The following is a 22,913-nucleotide window of genomic DNA, read 5'->3' on the forward strand; positions in this document are numbered from 1 at the left end:
CCTTGGTCGCTCTTCTCTGCACCCGCTCCAGTTCAGCTATGTCTTTCTTATACACCGGAGACCAGAACTGTGCACAGTATTCTAAGTGTGGTCGAACTAGTGACTTGTATAGAGGTAAAATTATGTTCTCCTCATGAGCATCTATGCCTCTTTTAATACATCCCATTATTTTATTTGCCTTTGTAGCAGCTGCCTGACACTGGCCACTGAATATGAGTTTGTCATCCACCCATACACCCAGGTCTTTTTCATTGACGGTTTTGCCCAGAGTTTTAGAATTAAGCACATAGTTATACATCTTATTACTTCTACCCAAGTGCATGACCTTACATTTATCCCCATTAAAGCTCATTTGCCATTTATCAGCCCAAGCTTCTAGTTTACATAAATCATCCTGTAATATAAAATTGTCCTCCCCTGTATTGATTACCCTGCAGAGTTTAGTGTCATCTGCAAATATTGAAATTCTACTCTGAATGCCCCCTACAAGGTCATTAATAAATATGTTAAAAAGAAGAGGGCCCAATACTGACCCCTGTGGTACCCCACTGCTAACCGCGACCCAGTCCGAGTGTGCTCCATTAATAACCACCCTTTGTTTCCTATCCCTGAGCCAGCTCTCAACCCACTTACACATATTTTCCCCTATCCCCATTACTCTCATTTTATGTAACAACCTTTTGTGTGGCACCGTATCAAAAGCTTTGGAAAAGTCCATATATACTACGTCCACTGGGTTCCCTTGGTCCAGTCCTGAACTTACCTCTTCATAGAAGCTGATCAAATTAGTCTGACATGAACGGTCCCTAGTAAACCCGTGCTGATACTGGGTCATGAGGTTATTCCTCTTCAGATACTCCAGCATAGCATCCCTTAGAATGCCCTCCAGGATTTTACCCACAGTAGAGGTTAAACTTACTTTTTTGAATATTGGCACCACATTTGCTATACGCCAGTCCTGTGGTACAGACCCTGTTATTATGGAGTCTTTAAAGATTAAAAATAATGGTCTATCAATGACTGTACTTAGTTCCTGCAGTACTCGGGGGTGTATCCCATCCGGGCCCGGAGATTTGTCAATTTTAGTTATTTTTAGACGCCGCTGTACTTCCTGCTGGGTTAAGCAGGTGACATTTAATGGGGAATTTTTATCACTAGTCATTTTGTCTGCCATGGGATTTTCTTTTGTAAATACTGATGAAAAAAAGTCATTTAGCATATTGGCTTTTTCCTCATCCTCATCCACCATTTCACCCAGACTATTTTTAAGGGGGCCAACACTGTCATTTTTTAGTTTCTTACTATTTATATAGTTAAAGAATATTTTGGGATTATTTTTACTCTCTCTGGCAATGAGTCTCTCTGTCTCAATCTTTGCTGCCTTGATTTGCTTTTTACAGAATGTATTTAATTTTCTGTATTTATTTAATGCCTCCTCACTACCTACTTCCTTTAATTCTCTAAATGCTTTCTTTTTGTCCCTTATTGCGCCCCTTACAGCTCTATTTAGCCATATTGGTTTCCTCCTATTTCTAGTATGTTTATTCCCATACGGTATATACTGTGCACAGGTCCTATCCAGGATGCTAATAAATGTCTCCCATTTTCTTTGTGTATTGTGTAGTGGTGGGTTTCAGCCTAATCCTTGGCCATGTCTTGGTTGTAGTTCTGGAACATCACAGCACTGGAGGATAATGGGTTGCTGGTTGCTCTGTAAGATTTAACAATTTTTGACTTCTCACAGTTAGGTAAATCCTTTTTTTATTTTTGGTTCACTTTGTTTTTCTCCGACAATCTGCCTAATAATTCTGCACACCTTGATAATGGGTGATGTATACTTAGGCCACACACCCCCATTACTCAAATACACATCACCTGATCTGCTTCATCCTATAAATATTCAGGTTTATACAGTTTGGAGTTGGAAAATATGTATAAAAATGATGATGTGGTCAAAATACTCACTACCTAATAATTCAGCACACAGTGTAGTGAGCAGTGACTGAAGCCTTTCTGGGCACCGCCCGAGTGACTGAAAGCTGGCGGCTACTTGGAGGAATAAAGTTAATTTTCTCCTAGTAGCCGCACTTTCAGCAGTTAACTCTGTAATGCTATTGACCTGCAAATTAATCCTTACATTTACATGTAAATAGCGTTATCCAAGGCGATAGGTCCACTTTAAAGCATTTCAGTTGAAAAATGTTAATTTTTCATTAATTACTGTGAAGCACCTTAAGGATTTACAAAGTTCTGAATGTGGTCTTGAATACTTTGTTGAAAAAGTGCTGCAAAACATCTTTAAAAAAAAGTTAGTTTGAAAAATGATGCTGACTTAAAGCATACATACAGTAAATATTTATTTTGTGACATATTGTCATATCTGTTATAAGGGCTTCAAAATTGCTAATTTTTTTAAATGTTCACCAAATTTACCATATTTTTATAAATAAATGTAAATTTTATCTACCTAAATGTACAACTGCCATGAAGTACAAAGTGTCACAAACACAATCTCAGAATCACTAACATAGGGAGAAGTGCTCTAAAGTTACTAATAGATATAAAATCTCACATGAAATATGAAAAATGGAGCTCCATCAGGGAGGTAAAAATTGGCTTCGTCAACCTCACCTTTAATGTGTGGATTTGGTCTTAGAAATATTTGATGTAGGAAAATTTGTAGCTGGACAAAAACGTTATTTGGATAGTTTATAATACTATGGTTGTAGGGAATAAGTTCTACTGTACTGTGAATTAGGGCTGATCATAGTTGGTTCTTCAGCCCATACTCCTAATTGTGTGACACTTTCACATGTCTTCTTCTGAATGTCTTAATTTAGCGCTGTACATTTCCGTAGTAGGCTGTGACTATAATGAATGTGGTCCTGACAAGTCAGCCAGATGCAGTCTACCTTCAGTCCAAACTTTTAGGTTTTCTATGTATTGCAGGAAAACCATCCATAGACTTATAAAGTATTAATAAGTGGCTCGTCCATTCCGTCGGTTTCTATAATGGTGTCCTTTATCCATGAGATATAATTGGATACTCTTGTGTACACTCCATATTTTCCTTCTTGGGCACATCCTTCTCCCCAGCTCACCACACCGACCAGGTACCAGGTATTGCGATATATCACTGCAAATGGACCTCCGCTGTCTCCTTTACAAGAGTCTCGAGCCTCAATACTGTATCCAGCACAGAACATGTTTCCTGTTAGCACCATGTCAGTAGATGCCATGCAAGTGTCTTGGCTTACAATTGGTAATCGAACCTTTAGTAAGAAACGACTGGCTCGCCCTTTATAGTGTGTTGCTCCCCAACCACTTACTTGCCCTATCTCGCCCTCTTGAGTTAGTAGAAGTCCAAGTCCAGGGCTAGGCAAGCAGATGGGTCGTGTATAATCACTCAGGATAGCTGGGCTTCGTAAGTACAAAAGAGCGATGTCATGGTCATAATATTCCCCCAAATAGTATGGATGGGGGAATACTTTCATTACTGCAATCTTCTGCTCATCCTGATCCCGTAGGTATTTGTCATAATCTCCTGGAAAATAGTGAATTAATTAAATAATTGGAACAGATTGTTTGCAACTTTAAGTTAAAGCAATTTCATGTGCAACTCCAATATGGTTGGAGCACCACAAGGACAAATATAAACCGTTCATACATACCGTAATTGGTGGCCCTCACAAGAGGACGTTCATGTTAATGCTATAAAAGTGGGAGTAGAGTATGGCTGGGACTAGATGGCGACTTTGGCCAAGACACAGGTTGCATGGCCAAAGATTGCTATGTGCCGTTACTACATCTCAACATAATGCAGGTGAATGGGATAGCATTGCTACCCCTAGGTTACTGCAACAAGCAAGTCACAAAAAGTACAACAAGGTCTGACTTTTTGCGATTTGTCATGGTTGTGGTACACTGTGGGTTGCAATGTGACCCACATTCACCTGATTTGCGCTACTACAATGTAGTAGCAGCACATTGCGATCTTTGGCTGTGCTACATGTGTTGGTCCAAAGACACCATCTTGCCTCAGCCTAATGGTTGCCAAACATCCTTGAAACATGCATTACAGTTAGTATTCTTCTATAGCTCAATGTTATGGCCAGCAGGTAAAACATTTACCTTATGCTTAGTTCGCCCCGAGACAGTTGCCTTATGCTTAGCCCACCCCGCGGAACACTCAAAAGCGAACTCCAAGAAGCTCTTGAGTCCTTATATATCCAGAAATAGCTCCAATCGCACAGAGACAAATTGTCCTACAAGTTCTTCCACTTAATCTACCCTACCTGCACTGATAGTTCGAGGTAGAAGTGTATCAGTATTCTAAAAAACATTTAAAGGGACCCTAGCAGCTGATTCATGCTGCTTGAACCTCAGACATCCTGCATAAGACACTGGCTACATTTTTGCAGTCATGTATGCTCAAAGATTTATTCCCGTCTTCAAGATCCTTTCCCAATTTGTAGTAGGTGTAATAATAATATTAGCAAATAACTCCAATTAGAAATGTAGTGTACTTCTTCCGATATGCTGTACCACATATCCAGTGCATTGCAGTAGCTTAAGTATCCATGGTTATGACCACTCATATTGTGACAGTTGGCTAGTTGTTAGTGTTCATAACCATGGATACCTAAGGTCATGCAATTCCTGCACTTGTTGTAAGTAACATAACAAATCAGAAGAACTATACTACATTTCTAATTGGAGGTTTGGCTATTATGATTACTATTACTGTATATACTCGAGTATAAGCCAACCCGAGTATAAGCCGAGGCACCTAATTTTGCCACGGAAAACTGGGTAAGCTTATTGACTCGAGCATAAGCCAGGTACGCATTGTCCCCCTCATCCCTGTCCTGCTCTGTGTGACTCCCCCCTGTCCTGTCCTGCTCTGTGTAGCTCCCCCGATCCCCTCGTATGCGTGGCTCCACCGTCCTCCCCCGTCATATGTGTGGCTCCCCCGTCCTCCCCCGTAATATGTGTGGCTCCCCCATCGTATGCATGGCTCTCCCGGTCCCCTCGTTGTATGCGTGGCTCCCCCTGTCGTATGTGTGGCTCCTGTTGTGAAATTGGATTTTGGGCTCCCCCGGTGGCCACTGGTGGAATTGAACTGGTGTGCATCATCCTCTCTGTTCACCTGTTTCCATCAGTATGTGGGAGTCGCTATTTAGCCTTGCTCCTCTGTCACTTCCATGCCGGTCAACATTGTAATCAGAAGCCTTTCTGTGCATGTTCCTGCTGCTAGACAACTCCCAGCTAAGTTGGACTTTAGTCCTTGTTTGTTTTTGCATTTTGTTCCAGTTCACAGCTGTAGTTTCGTTTCTGTGTCTGGAAAGCTCTTGTGATCTGAAATTGCCACTCTGATGTTATGAGTTAATACTAGAGTCTTAAAGTAATTTCAGGATGGTGTTTTGATAGGGTTTTCAGCTGACCATGAAAGTGCCCTTTCTGTCTTCCTGCTATCTAGTAAGCGGACCTCAATTTTGCTAAACCTATTTTCATACTACCTTTGTCATTTCATCTAAAATCACCGCCAATATTTGTGGGGGCCTCTGTCTGCCTTTCGGGGAAATTTCTCTAGAGGTGAGCCAGGACTATATTTTCCTCTGCCAGGATTAGTTAGTCCTCCGGCCGGCGCTGGGCGTCTAGGGATAAAACGCAGGCTACGCTACCCGGCTACTGTTAGTTGTGCGGCAGGTTTAGTTCATGGTCAGTTTAGTTTCCATCCTTCCAAGAGCTAGTTCTTATGTTTGCTGGGCTATGTTCTCTTGCCATTGAGAACCATAACAGTTTGACCGGCCAAAAAGGGTTAAATTAATTGTCAGAGAAAGGAGAGAAAAGAGAAGTCTGCTGAAGATTTTTTTTTTTCAGTTCTGAGTGTGCTTGTAATTGAATCTCTTGCAAGTCTGCCTATATTGCAGCCTTTCTCTCTCTCTCTCTCCTTCTAATCCTGGAATGGCTCTGTGTTCACCTTTTTAAAATGGATATTCAGAGTTTAGCTGCAGGTTTGAATAATCTCACCACGAAAGTTCAAAATTTACAAGATTTTGTTGTTCATGTTCCTATATCTGAACCAAGAATTCCTTTGCCTGAATTTTTACTCAGTGGAATGAGTGCGCCCTGGCGGCGAATTTCAGAGAGGGTCTCTCTGATGCCATTAAGGATGTTATGGTGGGGTTCCCTGTGCCTGCGGGTCTGAATGAGTCCATGACAATGGCTATCCAGATCGATAGGCGTCTGCGGGAGCGCAAACCTGTGCACCATTTGGCGGTGTCTACTGAGAAGACGCCAGAGAATATGCAATGTGATAGAATTCTGTCCAGAAGTGAACGGCAAAATTTTAGACGAAAAAATGGGTTGTGCTTCTATTGCGGTGATTCAACTCATGTTATATCAGCATGCTTTAAGCGTACTAAGAAGCTTGATAAGTCTGTTTCAATTGGCACTTTACAGTCTAAGTTTATTCTATCTGTGACCCTGATTTGTTCTTTATCATCTATTACCGCGGATGCCTATGTCGACTCTGGCGCCGCTTTGAGTCTTATGGATTGGTCCTTTGCCAAACGCTGTGGGTATGATTTGGAGCCTCTTGAAACTCCTATACCCCTGAAGGGGATTGACTCCACCCCATTGGCTAGCAATAAACCACAATACTGGACACAAGTAACTATGCGGATTAATCCGGATCACCAGGAGATTATTCGCTTTCTTGTGCTGTATAACCTACATGATGTGTTGGTGCTTGGATTACCATGGCTGCAATCTCATAACCCAGTCCTTGACTGGAAAGCTATGTCTGTGTTAAGCTGGGGATGTAAGGGGACGCATGGGGACGTACCTGTGGTTTCCATTTCATCATCTATTCCCTCTGAGATTCCTGAATTCTTGACTGAATATCGTGACGTTTTTGAAGAACCTAAGCTTGGTTCATTACCTCCGCACCGGGAGTGCGATTGTGCCATAGATTTGATTCCGGGTAGTAAATACCCTAAGGGTCGTTTATTTAATTTGTCTGTACCTGAACATGCTGCTATGCGAGAATATATAAAGGAGTCCTTGGAAAAGGGACATATTCGTCCTTCGTCATCTCCCTTAGGAGCCGTTTTTTTCTTTGTGGCTAAGAAAGATGGCTCTTTGAGGCCGTGCATTGATTATCGGCTTTTGAATAAAATCACGGTTAAATATCAATATCCGTTGCCACTGCTGACTGATTTGTTTGCTCGCATAAAGGGGGCCAAGTGGTTCTCTAAGATAGATCTCCGTGGGGCGTATAATTTGGTGCGAATTAAGCAGGGGGATGAGTGGAAAACCGCATTTAATACGCCCGAGGGCCACTTTGAGTATTTGGTGATGCCTTTTGGTCTTTCAAATGCCCCTTCAGTCTTTCAGTCCTTTATGCATGACATTTTCCATGATTATCTGTATAAATGTATGATTGTGTATCTGGATGATATTTTGATTTTTTCGGATGACTGGGACTCTCATGTCCAGCAGGTCAGGAGGGTTTTTCAGGTTTTGCGGTCTAATTCCTTGTGTGTGAAGGGTTCTAAGTGCGTTTTTGGGGTTCAAAAGATTTCCTTTTTGGGATATATTTTTTCCCCCTCTTCCATCGAGATGGATCCTGTCAAGGTTCAGGCTATTTGTGATTGGACGCAACCCTCTTCTCTTAAGAGTCTTCAGAAATTTTTGGGCTTTGCTAACTTTTATCGTCGATTTATTGCTGGTTTTTCTGATGTTGTTAAACCATTGACTGATTTGACTAAGAAGGGTGCTGATGTTGCTGATTGGTCCCCTGCTGCTGTGGAGGCCTTTCGGGAGCTTAAGCGCCGCTTTTCTTCCGCCCCTGTGTTGCGTCAGCCTGATGTTGCTCTTCCTTTTCAGGTTGAGGTCGACGCTTCTGAAATCGGAGCTGGGGCGGTTTTGTCGCAGAGAAGTTCCGATTGCTCCGTGATGAGACCTTGTGCTTTTTTCTCGCGTAAATTTTCGCCCGCCGAGCGGAATTATGATGTTGGGAATCGGGAGCTTTTGGCCATGAAGTGGGCTTTTGAGGAGTGGCGTCATTGGCTTGAGGGGGCTAGACATCAGGTGGTGGTATTGACTGACCACAAAAATCTAATTTATCTTGAGTCCGCCAGACGCCTGAATCCTAGACAGGCGCGCTGGTCGTTGTTTTTCTCTCGGTTTAATTTTGTGGTGTCCTACCTGCCGGGTTCTAAGAATGTTAAGGCGGATGCCCTTTCTAGGAGTTTTGAGCCTGACTCCCCTGGTAATTCTGAACCTACAGGTATCCTTAAGGATGGAGTGATATTGTCTGCCGTTTCTCCAGACCTGCGGCGGGCCTTGCAGGAGTTTCAGGCGGATAGACCTGATCGTTGCCCACCTGGTAGACTGTTTGTTCCTGAAATCCTGATGATTGGACCAGTAAAGTCATTTCTGAGGTTCATTCTTCTGCGTTGGCAGGTCATCCTGGAATCTTTGGTACCAGGGATTTGGTGGCAAGGTCCTTCTGGTGGCCTTCCCTGTCTCGAGATGTGCGAGGCTTCGTGCAGTCTTGTGACGTTTGTGCTCGGGCCAAGCCTTGTTGTTCTCGGGCTAGTGGATTGTTGTTGCCCTTGCCTATTCCGAAGAGGCCCTGGACGCACATCTCGATGGATTTTATTTCGGATCTTCCTGTTTCTCAGAAGATGTCTGTCATCTGGGTGGTGTGTGATCGTTTCTCTAAGATGGTCCATTTGGTTCCCCTGCCTAAGTTGCCTTCTTCTTCCGAGTTGGTTCCTCTGTTTTTTCAAAATGTGGTCCGTTTGCATGGTATTCCGGAGAATATCGTTTCTGACAGAGGTACCCAATTCGTGTCTAGATTTTGGCGAGCATTCTGTGCTAGGATGGGCATAGATTTGTCTTTCTCGTCTGCTTTCCATCCTCAGACTAATGGCCAGACCGAGCGGACGAATCAGACCTTGGAGACATATTTGAGGTGTTTTGTGTCTGCAGATCAGGATGATTGGGTTGCTTTTTTGCCTTTAGCGGAGTTTGCCCTCAATAATCGGGCCAGCTCTGCCACCTTGGTGTCTCCCTTTTTCTGTAATTCGGGGTTTCATCCTCAATTTTCTTCTGGTCAGGTGGAATCTTCGGATTGTCCTGGAGTGGATGCTGTGGTGGAGAGGTTGCATCAGATTTGGGGGCAGGTAGTGGACAATTTGAAGTTGTCCCAGGAGAAGACTCAGCTTTTTGCCAACCGCCGGCGTCGGGTTGGTCCTCGGCTTTGTGTTGGGGACTTGGTGTGGTTGTCTTCTCGTTTTGTCCCTATGAGGGTTTCTTCTCCCAAGTTTAAGCCTCGGTTCATCGGCCCGTACAAGATATTGGAGATTCTTAACCCTGTGTCCTTCCGTTTGGACCTCCCTGCATCTTTTTCTATTCATAATGTTTTTCATCGGTCATTATTGCGCAGGTATGAGGTACCGGTTGTGCCTTCCGTTGAGCCTCCTGCTCCGGTGTTGGTTGAGGGCGAGTTGGAGTACATTGTGGAAAAAATCTTGGACTCCCGTGTTTCCAGACGGAAACTCCAGTATCTGGTCAAATGGAAGGGATACGGTCAGGAGGATAATTCTTGGGTGACTGCCTCTGATGTTCATGCCTCCGATTTGGTCCGTGCCTTTCATAGGGCTCATCCTGATCGCCCTGGTGGTTCTGGTGAGGGTTCGGTGCCCCCTCCTTGAGGGGGGGGTACTGTTGTGAAATTGGATTTTGGGCTCCCCCGGTGGCCACTGGTGGAATTGAACTGGTGTGCATCATCCTCTCTGTTCACCTGTTTCCATCAGTATGTGGGAGTCGCTATTTAGCCTTGCTCCTCTGTCACTTCCATGCCGGTCAACATTGTAATCAGAAGCCTTTCTGTGCATGTTCCTGCTGCTAGACAACTCCCAGCTAAGTTGGACTTTAGTCCTTGTTTGTTTTTGCATTTTGTTCCAGTTCACAGCTGTAGTTTCGTTTCTGTGTCTGGAAAGCTCTTGTGATCTGAAATTGCCACTCTGATGTTATGAGTTAATACTAGAGTCTTAAAGTAATTTCAGGATGGTGTTTTGATAGGGTTTTCAGCTGACCATGAAAGTGCCCTTTCTGTCTTCCTGCTATCTAGTAAGCGGACCTCAATTTTGCTAAACCTATTTTCATACTACCTTTGTCATTTCATCTAAAATCACCGCCAATATTTGTGGGGGCCTCTGTCTGCCTTTCGGGGAAATTTCTCTAGAGGTGAGCCAGGACTATATTTTCCTCTGCCAGGATTAGTTAGTCCTCCGGCCGGCGCTGGGCGTCTAGGGATAAAACGCAGGCTACGCTACCCGGCTACTGTTAGTTGTGCGGCAGGTTTAGTTCATGGTCAGTTTAGTTTCCATCCTTCCAAGAGCTAGTTCTTATGTTTGCTGGGCTATGTTCTCTTGCCATTGAGAACCATAACAGGCTCCCCTGTCCTCCCCATCATACTCACCCTCCTCGGTCCGTTGCTGCATGTCCCTGCATCTACGTTGTCCCTGCGCGGCACTGGCAGCTCTCCTGTGCTGAGCGGTCACGTGGTACCGCTCATTAAGCCAATGAATATGCGCTCCATGCCTATGGGAGTGGAGACACGTACATATTCATTACCTTAATGAGCGGTACCACGTGACCACTCAACACAGGAAGAGCTGCTACGCCAGGACAACGGAGATGCAGGGACGTTCAGCGATGCACCGAGGAGGGTGAGTATGATGTCACAGCTGCTGGCTCAGGCCCCTGCTCCGCCGCTCCCCTCCCCTGCTGACTTTCTGGGACAATGTCTTGTGTATAAGCCGAGGGGGGCATTTTCAGCACCAAAAAATGTGCTGAAAATCTCAGCTTATACACGAATATATACGGTACTCCTGCTACATATTGGGATAGAATCTTAGAGCTGGGAATACCCCTTTAACTCTCATATGCTGCAGCATTCCTGAGAGAACATACTTTGTGTAGCCACCCATGGACCATACAACAAGGATGACTAGCCCAAGAGGAAGGTCCAAGGTTTCTTCTTCCCAAGACTGACTACTTCATGTGTGTGTATAGAAAGAGACCAATTGTTGTGGTTCTCCGGTAAAGGATTGTAATGTTGATCCCTTTAATGTTTTGACCCGATATATATATGCGGTATCTTAATAATGATGCAGAGTCTTTATTTTAAGTGTTCATATGTGTTTAGGGAAAGTGAGTTACCCCACGTCGGCCACTAGATGGGGGTATAATGTTAAAGGGGAGTATTACTACAGATTGGCCACTAGATGGGCAACAGGGATAAGGGAACAGGGTGTAGATAGTTAACATAGGAGGGCCACGGTGGGTTAAGATAGAGATGTCTTCCTGGTGTAGTCAGTTGGGGCCAGGCGCCCGTGTAGCTCACGTGGACTGGCTAGCCCAGGGCAACACCATGCCACACAACGTTCAAGGAGAGTGAAACCCAGCATATAGCATCCTGGGGCCAGTTCTCATCTGAAGGAACAACAGCAGCAGTGCTAGTGGATGCAGTATTACTGGGACTGTATTTGCTAAGAAGGAGGCTAAGCAGAACAGGCAGGTCGCTCATCATGTGGCAATTTTTGCTTGGGCAGCGGTCCTTAGATCCAGCGCGAAGCAGCTGAGGACACCCCCACATGCGGCAAGGAATCTGGAGAGAGAGGACGCTGAGGAACCGAAAGGTACAGTCCATCCCAGGAATGAGCTAAGTGAGAGGGAGAAATGGAAAGGGACAGAAAGAACGTCGCCTGTTGTGAAGCCTGAAGATGATATTGGAAATATCTTGGATTTGCTGAGAAAAGCTGTTGATGTTGAAGTAAAGCTGGACTGTGTCTCTGTTATTATGAAACCGTCTGTAAGGAGCCCAATACATCTCAGGGGGGACCCTGATGGCGCAGAGATGCAGTACCCAGGGATGCAAAGGAAGAGACATTACTGTATAGAGAGAGAGGGCCAGTGTGTGATACAGGGATTGCTCTCGGCCATGGCTACCTCCCTGGCCCCATATCACACTTGGCATAGTCGGCAGGATGGCGCTTTTTCGTGCTGTGGGGAGACCGCAAAAGGAGAAGAGAATGCTACGGTGAGATCATCGATTGCAGACAAAACGGACATTACTAGCATTGAGACTCCAGCAGGAGCAGAAGCCCTTGAGAAGACAAATAACCTGGATGAGACTAAAAACTGGCATGGGACTGACACCAAGATGGCGGCCATGAAGATGGAGAGAAATGGCGCCAAGAAGAGAGAACGTTGCTGTGGTTGCACCCTTTATAGGCGTGACAGCACTGAGATGGTGCGAAGATCTGTTATGCGGTGCCTCCGGAGGAGGCGCCAGAGACACCTGGTACCGCGCTTCCTAAGATAGCTTGAGAGAGAATGGGTGGAGCGGCTGGAAGCAACCCCGCCCTGGAACAGGTGGGGCACAGAAGAAAATCATGGGTGCGGCTGCACTGTGCCATTATGTGACCTGGCACTGACGGCGATGCATCGTTCCTACACGCTGCGCTGTGGAGGAGTGGGCTGCATAAAATGGAGCTGGTGGCAAGAGAGGGAGAGGACCCGACCTGTGCAACGAGGTGGCGAGGCGTGGGAAATAGCACCCTTACCCGAAGACAGAGGATCCCGATGGCTGCTGGAGATGGGCCGACGTCCAAAAGATGCTAAGCGACAGGGCTCAGCGGAGCAGGAACCACATCTACGGAAATCCCAGGATTCTGCACCGAGGCCTTTGTCGGGACTGTCATCTTCCCCTGTGAAACCGGAGTCTTCATGTCACCGGGAGGCGGAACCTTGGCGGCAGGAACCAAGAGCCGGGGGAGCAGAGCAGAAGCAGCGGCTGCCTCGGAGGAGCTTATACCGGAAGCTAGGCCTGAATAGGACCTTCTTCTTGTGAGACTCGTCCACGCAATTTCCGCAGAGAGATATAGCAGCCGTGGGGCGGGCACTATCAGGAAGCAACAGTTGGAGGTGGTGAGTACACCTCCACCCCCTATCCCTGAAGTCTGGTCCGTGTCCTTAACCCTCACCCCGAGTCATTGGCCCCTATATGAGGAGTCGGGGGTTCCGGTACCGGCTACTGCTCGCCGGGTGCTGGAGGTAAGATCCGCCATAACGTCGGAACATCTCAGGGGGCCTCTCACTCCACTCCCACCGATGAAGGCCCGTTCCCATCACCGGACCAGTCGGCATGGATAGCTGACATGGTAGAGAAGAAAAAAAACAAAGGGAAGTTGCATCGACCAGGAGGTAGCGCTATGGCTGGTCTTTGCACCTGTGGCCAGCTGGTCTATGCGGAGGTAGGCCGTGGTTATGGATTCAGTCGAGAGGTCGGAACTAAGGAGAAGGTGTATGTCAATGCCGCCTCAGTAAAGGCCGGGAAACCCCTGGAGGAAGGGGACTGGGTCTCCTTCTTCAACGAGAACTGCCCTCGGGGCTACTTTGCAATGGCTGTAAACTTGTGCATGCCGGAGGAGATGGAACTGTGTATGGGTCTGAACCCTTGTGAAAATTAAAAGTTTGGGGCAAAAAGAACAATGTCATAAAATTCTCTAAATACCTGTGGGTTCAAGGTGCTTACCACATCTCTAAATAAATTCCTTGGAGGGTAAAATTTACAAAATGGGGTCACTGCAAACGCAACATGGTGTCCGCTATCTATTCCAGCCAATTTTGTGCTCCAAAAGTTGATTGGTGTTTTTTCCGTTCCAAGCCCTGCCATCTGCCCAATCAATGGTTTTCCTTCACATATAGGATATCTACGTAGTCAGGAGAAATTGCACAACAAACTGAATGTTCCATTTTCCCCTGATACAGGTGTAAAAATTAAATATTTGGGGCTAAAGCAACATTTTGTGGGAAAAATATATTTGTTCATTTTCACAGCTCAACGTTATAAAATTCTGTGAAGCACCTATGGGTTCAAGGTGTTCACCAGACTTTCACATAAATTCCTTGAGTGGTGTAGTTTCCAAAATGGGATCACTTGTGGAAGATTTCCATTGTTTAGGCACATCCGGTGTTCTGCAAACACAACATGCCCTACAAAAGTCAAATGCTGCTCCTACCCTTCTAATGGTACATTCACACTAAACAACTTTCCAACGAGAACGACAACGATCCGTGACGTTGCAGCGTCCTGCTGGATAGCGATCTCGTTGTGTTTGACACGCAGCAGCAATCTGGATCCCGCTGAGATATCACTGGTCGGAGCTAGAAGTCTGGAACTTTATTTGGTCGCTAGATCGGCGTGTATCGTCATGTTTGACAGCAAAAGCAACGATGTCAGCAATGTTTTTACATGGAGCGTGAACGATAAGTTAGTCGCCGTTACGTCACTGGATCGCTCCTGCATCGTTCTGGAGCTGCTGTGTTTGACGTCTCTACAGCGACCTAACAGCGACGCTCCAGCGATCTAGTTTAGGTCGGATCGTTGTCTATATCACTGGAGCGTCGCTTAGTGTAACGGTACCTTAAGTTCTGCTGTGTGCCCAGTTTTCCTCTATGTATGGCATATTGGTTTACTCAGGAGAAATTGCACAACATACTGCACAGTTCATTTTCTCCTATTACCCTTGTAAAAATGCAAAATATGAGGCTAAATGAACATTTTTATCGTAAAAATTAAAATGTTCATTTTTTTTCCTTTCACATTGCTTTAATTCCTGTGAAGCACCTAAAGGGTTAATAAACTTCTTGGATGGGGTTTTGAGCACTTTGAGTGGTGCAGTTTTAAATTGGTGTCACTTTGGGGTATTTTCTGTCATTTAAGCCCTTCAAAGTCTTTGAAACGTAATGTGCTCCCTAAAACCTTTTAACCCTTCTAATTCTCTAATTTTCTTGTTATTTAAAAAAATGATGCTGATGTGATATAGACACGTGGTAAATGTTATTTATAAATTATTTCACCAAAATTCCAATATTTTCTAAAATATATGCAAAAAATTTCAGCCTAAATTTACCACTAACATAAAGTACAATGGGTAAAAAAAATAAATGATGACATTCTGTAATTCGCAGGATGTCAGAAGATGATCATCTGACATAACTTCCTGTAATGGAGGAAATGTATTTTCGCAACTGAGGTGGGGTGAAATATATTCCTCACTACTAATGTTAGAAGTGTCTGTGTGCAAAATTTGGTGGCTCTAGGTGGTAAAATAAAGGGTTAAATCATGGAAAAAAATGGCGTGGGCTCCCGTGCAATTTTCTCCGCCAGAGTGGGAAAGCCAGTGACTGAGGGCAGATATTAATAGCCTAGAGAGGGACCATGGCTATTGGCCCCCCCTGGCTAAAAACATCTGCCCCCAGCCACCTCAGAAAAGGCACATCTGTAAGATGCAGAAAAAAGAGAAAAAAAATGGTTTGCACTCACCAAGCCCGATAAAATTGATGAAACTTTATTAGGACATATGCGAAATGGACAAGGAGATCATGTTGACCACAGGATGACAGCTGTTTCGCGCATACAGCGCTTCCACAGATCCCGATCTTCGGAATCCATTTTTTTCTCTTTTTTCTGGATTCAATGCACTTTTTTGGTCATGCACCCGAAGCGCCCACTTATGGAGTAGTTGGTATGGGTATTGGCATAGCAGCATAAGGCACCCTGATAGGTGATCGCAAAACAGCGGCAGTGCGGGTATTTTTTTCTTTTTTTGGACATCTGTAAGATGCGCCTATTCTGGCACTTAGCCACTTTCTTCCCACTCCCCTGTAGCGGTGGGATATGGGGTAATACAGGGCTAATGTCACCTTGCTAATGTAAGGTGACATTAAGCCTGGTTAATAATGGAGAGATGTCAATAAGACACCTATCCATTATTAATCCAATAGTAGTAAAGGGTTAATAATACACACACATTATGAATAAACTATTTTAATGAAATAAATACACACATGGGGTTTTAAAATCTTTATTGTATGCTTAATCCACCTGAAGACCCTCATTCTGTAAAAAAAATTAAATAAAAAAGCAACAATATCCCATACCTGTCCGGCTTACAGTCATGTCCCACGATGTAAATCCATCTGAGTTGGTTAAATAAATTTACAACCAGGAGCCTGCTAATGCAGCTGTTGCTCCTGGTTGTAAAAACTGTGAAATTAATGGAATGCAGGGGAACGTAGCATCGTAGACTTGCGGTGATGCGCCCCCTGGTGGCATAAACTCATATGAACTCTTGCATGGGAATTTTGCTGAATATTTGGATCCAAGGTCTGGTTGACCGCGAGACTATCATTAGCATCGAAAAACCCGCAGTCTAGCGGGAATATTTTGCTGTTATACATTTATCAGATTGTCAGAATATGATCTTGCCTCATTACTTCAAAAGAAAGCAATTCTAATTATGATAGTAGGTCTATATTCAGGAAAAGCTTTATAAACAGTTCTGTAAAAAATATCCAAATTGATTCGTTACCAGATTTTGCAATATCAACCCATGGACATTATTCACTAGATCTTCAACCTGAAGGGACTGGTGTACTTATTTTTCAAATCTGTATTACAACAATTGCATAATTCTTTTATTAAAATTTGCATTTTATAAGTCCAGCTAGAGAGTGAGAGTGCTCATGAGGCCGGAGTCAGACACAACGTATAAAAAATTGTTCCGTATTCCACAGCCGAGAATCGCAGAAATGTTCCCTGAACAGTGATCCGTATGTCATCCGTGTGCAATGCGGGGATGTGATTTTCTCGCATCTAAGCATCCGTGTGACATCTGTATTGTGAGATTTTCTCACCGGCTTGCAAAATGAACATATAATGGATCTCAGCCCAGAAAATCATGAATAAATAATGTGGAAGCCTATTTATTGGCTCCACAAGTTCCATCCTACAAGCGAAAAAAATTGTGTGGTTTCCCATGCAAATTTCTTCTCCAGAGAGGGAAAGCCGATGGCCGGGGCTGATATTCGTATCCTGGGAAGGGATTAATACCCATGGATCTTACCAGGCCATGAATATCAGCCCGCAGCTGTATATTTAGCCTCTACTGGCTATTCTAATAGGGGGACCCACCAAAAAAAATGACGTAGATGCACTTTTTCTGGGGTGGCTGGGGGCAGATGTTTTTAGCCAGGTGGGTGGGCAGTAACAATGGTCCCTTTCTAGGCTATTAATATCTGTCCTTAGTCACTGGCATTCCCTCTCTGGCGAAGAAAATTACGCGGGAGCCCAGGCATTTTTTTCCCTGAATAAATTCGTTAATTTAACACCTACATCTCCAAAATTTAACACACACATAGTACTAACATTATTAGTCAGGGATATATAAATCTAACTGATATGCAATGGTTTACTGTATATAAACCATGTGTCATATCCTGTCGGCTTCTGCAATGATATTACAGAAGTCGACAATTGAATTATCGGCTATACTGCTACCTAACTCTCCATGAAATATATGGGTCGCCCGCCAGCGCCTGGGGTACTTGGCACTGGGTCCAGTCGCTCTTAAAGGGAATGTCATGATGGTTGTGACGCGGTCCGTGGCCCTGGGCGCCCAATTAAAGGGGAAAGGTCTTTTAAGGGGAATTGTGAATAAAGTCTATTGTTCGTGACGCCACCTGTGGTGTTCGGTCAGTGGGGACTGACGCCGCTTAAAGGGGTCCCCTGGGGTGATGAGATGGCGGCTAGTTGGTAACGCTTCCCACAGGTGAAGCGGGGTCCCCAGGGCTCCCAAGGTGAATGGCAGAGATGGTAGTTTGCCGGTAAATAAGTGGAGGACACAGTGTTGTAAAGTCTTTTCCTGGTTTACTGATGGTAGTAGTGCATCTCAGTCCAGAGTACCGGGTGCAAGTGTCCTGTGGTTCGGCCGGCTTGGAGTCAATGGGAGAATCCCTTTACCAGTTGAGGTCCGTGAGCCTTTCCTCCTTATGCTGTTGTATGAGGTCCCTGCTGCCTGAAGCTTACTGGCAAAGTCCTTTTTTCCCCTGTCCTGGAACAGGTACCTGCATGACAGGCAGCTTGAGCCGTTTTACAGGGTCTCTACCATGACCCAGGCTCCTCAGGTGCTGCTGCGTCTCAGGTGTGGTGCGGGCCAATCACTTAAAGTTCTTTGCCCTTCGGTTCTGTCGTGCGTCCTGGAGAACGTCATGACCTCAGGCTCCCGGTACCCCGTTGCTGCGCTCTGGTTCTGAGGTTGCCCTGTCGCATTTCCCCTCTGAGCCCTTTATCTCTCCTCTGCTCCTTTCCTCTGTAGCTCCACTACATTCAACCCCTCGGGTTCTCTGTCTTCCCTGGAGCTGCAGCACTTCTCTGACTGCACGGCTCCATTGTCTGCACTCAGTTCCAGACTTCCTTCTCCTATGATCTCCCTGGACCAAGTGTCTGGACCAACTGTCTAACTCCTCCTCCAGGCCAGGATACATATATATGAGGGAAGCTCCCCTGAATCCGGGTCCTGAGCTCCCCCTTCTGGCCTGGATTTGGAATGTGTTGTGTGTGGGTGCCTTACCTGGTAAAGAGAATTCCCCTTGCCTCCAAGCATGATATCGCCCTCCCCGAAGAGAAGGCAACATCATTGTAACAACCGGTTACCTGGGGTGTTACATATAAATATATATATATGTGTGTCAATGACCTACCTACCTATACCTACCTATGCTATGTGTATACATTTATTTTATCTTCTATTTTAACCTGTCAGTGTGATTTTACTGTACACCGCACTGAATTGCCGGCTTTTCGAAAGGACACCGATGCGTATTTCTCGCAAGTCACACTGATGGTCCGTGTGATGTGGGAGTTTTTCTCGCACCCATAGACTTTCATTGGCGAGTCTCGGCCGATATTCGGTGCAAATCGTAGCATGCTGCGATGATGATGGGAGCCGCCACATAGATTAACATTGGGCCGAGTGCTATGCAATTTTTTATAGCAAAGCACTTGTCGGTATTATACGGTAGTGTGACTCCGGCCTAAGGGTACCGTCACACAGTGCAATTTTGATCGCTACGACGGCACGATTCGTGACGTTCCAGCGATGCATTTACGATATCGCTGTGTCTGACACGCTACTGCGATCCGGATCCCCGCTGAGAATCGTACGTCGTAGCAGATCGTTTGAAACTTTCTTTCGTCGTCTAGTGTCCCGCTGTGGCGGCATGATTGCATTGTGTGACACAGGTTGTATACGATGTGCGCACAGTAACCAACGGCTTCTACATCGCAAATACGTCATGAAATTATCGCTCCAGCGCCGTGTATTGCAACGTGTGCCCGCAGTATACGACGCTGGAGCGATACTTATACGACGCTGCAACGTCACGAATCGTGCCGTCGTAGCGATGAAAATGGCACTGTGTGACGGTACCCTAAGGCTAAGTGTATTCAGTCCCTCAGGCTGACTGGCAGCTGCAGCTTGTACTGAGCAGTGCGGGATTGCAGCAGCAAGCTGGACTTTGTGCAGTTGTCAGTCAGGCTAGATGTGTGGAATATAACCTTTTAAAAAGGATTTTACAGCCATTCTCAAATGGATTTTCAAAGGAAGTATATCAGTTTAATCAGGTCTAAGGTTATACTCCCACAATGAGCTTTTGACGCTGCAGAATTTCTGCATTTTTTGTTTCTTGATAACGTTTCATGCTTTAAATAAAGCTGCTTTGCTTTTGATACTTCCTGGTATTTGGCCTTGACAAAACTGTATTGATACACTTATGCAAAGCATGTGCGTTTTTTACCTGAGGATTTTACACATCTTATGCAAGTCTATGGGGAGATATCGCACAGAAAACATTTCACTATAGTATCAGTACAATACTACAGCTTATTTTGCTTTTATCTTGGGTTTTGTATTATCAGTGTATTGGAAAGTAAACTCACCAATAGTAACATGATGAGGGTCAATGCCTTCAAAGCAGTGGGCGGCAGACACTACCCAACGTTGGCTGATCAGGCTTCCACCACAAAAGTCTGTTCCTCGAGAATTGCGAATCATAACCTTAAACAGGCGGTTGTAGAGAGAATGTAAAATATTTCAATTTAAAAACATCTTATACAATTGCTAAATAGTCGCTAATAGTTCTGGTATTATGAATTAGCATAAAACTAGAAAACCACTACAAATATTTCTGCTTGTAAGGGAATCTGTTTTGCTATATAATCTGAGCGCACCATGATGTAGTGAAAAAGAGCCTGATTACAGTGATGTGTCACTTACTAGGCTGTGTTTTTCTTTTAATACAATCAGTGTTTTATCAACAGGAAATTATCACTACAGGACAACTGGCCTCATGCCTCCTAGTCCAACCACTCCCCCAGAACTGACTAGCAGCTTTCTGTCACTATACATTGTGCACAGAAAGAGGTGGTGTAAACTGGTTATACACAGCTCAACAACTGAGCTCTGCTAGGTGTGTAGCAGAGAAAACAGTGATTCTGTCATAACTTCTGCACCAAGTAAACTAGGTGATGCATTGCTGGAATCAGGGTCTCTCTCCCTACCTCATGCTGCTGTCAGACTACATGGCCAAACCTGTTGACATATTCCGTTTAAACGATGAATGATGAGATCATAACTCACGACTAGCAAACAATGTCGGACAAGGGTTTATTCAGGATGAGAATCTTGAATGAAATGGTTCAACAGTGATCGTTTTGTCATAACACCGAACATCATGAGCTGTGCTCACACAGACAGATACCATATTTTTCGGATTATAAGTCGCACTTTTTTCCTCCAAATATGGGGGGAAACAGTGGGCTCATCTTATAATCTGAATGTAGCTTACCTGCTGCGGTGAAGATGGGACACAGGATTGCTGCTGTAGGAAGCTGGCGACAGCAGGAGGGGGGCGATGCTTCAGGTCCCAGGTTCATAGGAGGGGGTGTTTGGCGCTGAGGGGCTCCGCCGATATTTTGTGAAATCCCGGAGCCCCAGCACTTTCCATGGTTTTCAATCCGGTGGATTTCGGGAAAATGGCCACCAGAACATGCTCAGATTGAGATCTCGGGAGCCCCCATCCTGTCGAACACTCCCTCCTATCAGTCTAGGACCCGCAGCATCGCATCTCCGAACACCCCCAAGCTACCGTAAAAGCGGATTTAAAGATGCACCACCATTTTATTAAAAAACTTTTTTTCCTATTTCCCTCCCCAAAATTTGGGGTGCGTTTTATAATCCGATGCATCATATAATCCAAAAAATATGGTACCTATTTAGGACTTGAATTTCCACTCTTTCTTTTTGTCGGTCAAATCGCTGAATGAGTGAATAATCTCCACATTTTTAAAGGATGAACAAGATTTTTTTCACTCACCTAAACAATTTCATGCTTTTGGACATATTGTTCAAGTCATTCAACCCATTGACTTTCCACAATTGTCATGATTCATGAACAATGGATCGTTAGCATTATAATCTGATTATCGGCCAGTATAAATGGGGATTAAGAGACTGTATTATCTATGCGCTAACGTTACCAATAGCTGATCAAGTATTGTGTGACATAGAAGTAGGAAAAGTATTTTTCTTTTGTTATTTTTAGTCGGTATTACGTGTATTTCTTGCAAAAACATGACTGATAAATCTATAAAATATTGTTTCTAAATTAATTACATTATCTAAATACCTGCCAGGGGCAGTGTCCAAGATCGCAGCGCATCCCACCGACAATCCGACCAGTTTCTGACATGTCTTCACTGTTCAGAAATCTTCCAATGTCATCATCATACCAGGATGTTCTGTTTCCATCCTCACCCCCCGTAGTAATGTTCTTACTGTCTATTCCGGTAACATTATGAGAAGTGTCATTCTGCACATGCTTTTCTGTCTCATTTAGCTTTTCCATCTTTATATTATCATTAGCACTGCTTGTTGGGGTAATGGCCGCTGTGGAATTCAAGAAGGAATTATCTGCTTCTGGCAAATCAGAATTGGAGCGGCCAAGGGGTTCATGGTGATCCAGCAGTGAGCGTGGAGAACTGGTGGTGAGTCCACACGGGAAACGAGCTGGAAGAGAAGAGGAAACATGGATTCCTGCCAATAGGTTTGTGCTATTACTGTCAGCTGTGTAATGACATCAAGCCCAGGGGTTAGTAATGGAGAGACATCTGTAAGACAACCCCATTACTAAACCCGTAGTCAAAAGAAATAAGCACACACACACAGAGAAGTCGTTTAAGTGTAAAAAACACTCCCAGAGCATCTTTTACCTATTTAATGCCAATACAAAATAAAATAATCCAAAGGGGTCCACTGTAAATTCATAACAATGACGTCCCATGATGATCCCCGACTCTGGTATATCTGAAGGCTGTGGTGAGCGGTGACAATAGTAATATGACCGCTCAGTACGGCTGCCGGAACACACTAAGAGTAGCGTGTGAATCCGACTGCAGCGATGAGCGATGACGTCAATAAGGTACAATACCAGCCAACCTGTGGGGCTGCAGCATCTGGAAACCATATACAAAACCTTTTCAGTGTTGTGTCTCACATAACTGCATCAGGTGAATGGTTCCGCCTTTTGCTTAATGCTGCAATCTGTAAGGTGGCTGCCTGACACATAGTGGATGGGAGATATGTATCATAGAGGTGGATGTCCTCTGTGATGTAAAACCTGGCATAATGCTCTAGTATACACAGTACTAAGAGGGGTTAATTGGCCATGATAGAGCCATCTCAAGAGTTAGGATGGGACGGCTTCTCACCATTTCTTAACCTTTGGGTGTGGTTCACATTGTAAAATGTGACATGTTTTTCTCACACATGCTTACATGTATGGAGGTATGTAGATGTCCTGGATTGTGTGACTTTGCTAAAAGACTAAAAAGCTGGACTCTAAGCTAAGCGGTGAACCCGCACTATTGTATGGGCTGTTTACTTTATGTTTCACTTTGTGCTGGACAAGGATTGTATTTTAGCTTT

General features: G+C 44.6%; 1 protein-coding gene across 1 annotated transcript in view; it reads right to left on the reverse strand.

Annotated features, from left to right (window-relative positions):
- Positions 1–1,769: 1,769 nt before the first annotated feature.
- LOC143808370 (coagulation factor X-like) overlaps positions 1,770–22,913 on the reverse strand; it is a 101,094-nt gene continuing 79,950 nt past the window's right edge. The window contains exons 7-9 of the mRNA XM_077290936.1: positions 21,616–21,995; positions 19,868–19,985; positions 1,770–3,544 (exon numbers count right to left, since the gene is read on the reverse strand). Coding sequence (XP_077147051.1) covers positions 2,967–3,544; positions 19,868–19,985; positions 21,616–21,995 — 1,076 coding nt within the window. The 3' untranslated portion in view covers positions 1,770–2,966. The remainder of the gene's footprint in view (positions 3,545–19,867; positions 19,986–21,615; positions 21,996–22,913) is intronic.

This window comes from Ranitomeya variabilis, chromosome 2 (genome assembly GCF_051348905.1).
Source record: "Ranitomeya variabilis isolate aRanVar5 chromosome 2, aRanVar5.hap1, whole genome shotgun sequence".
NCBI classification, from domain to species: domain Eukaryota; kingdom Metazoa; phylum Chordata; class Amphibia; order Anura; family Dendrobatidae; genus Ranitomeya; species Ranitomeya variabilis.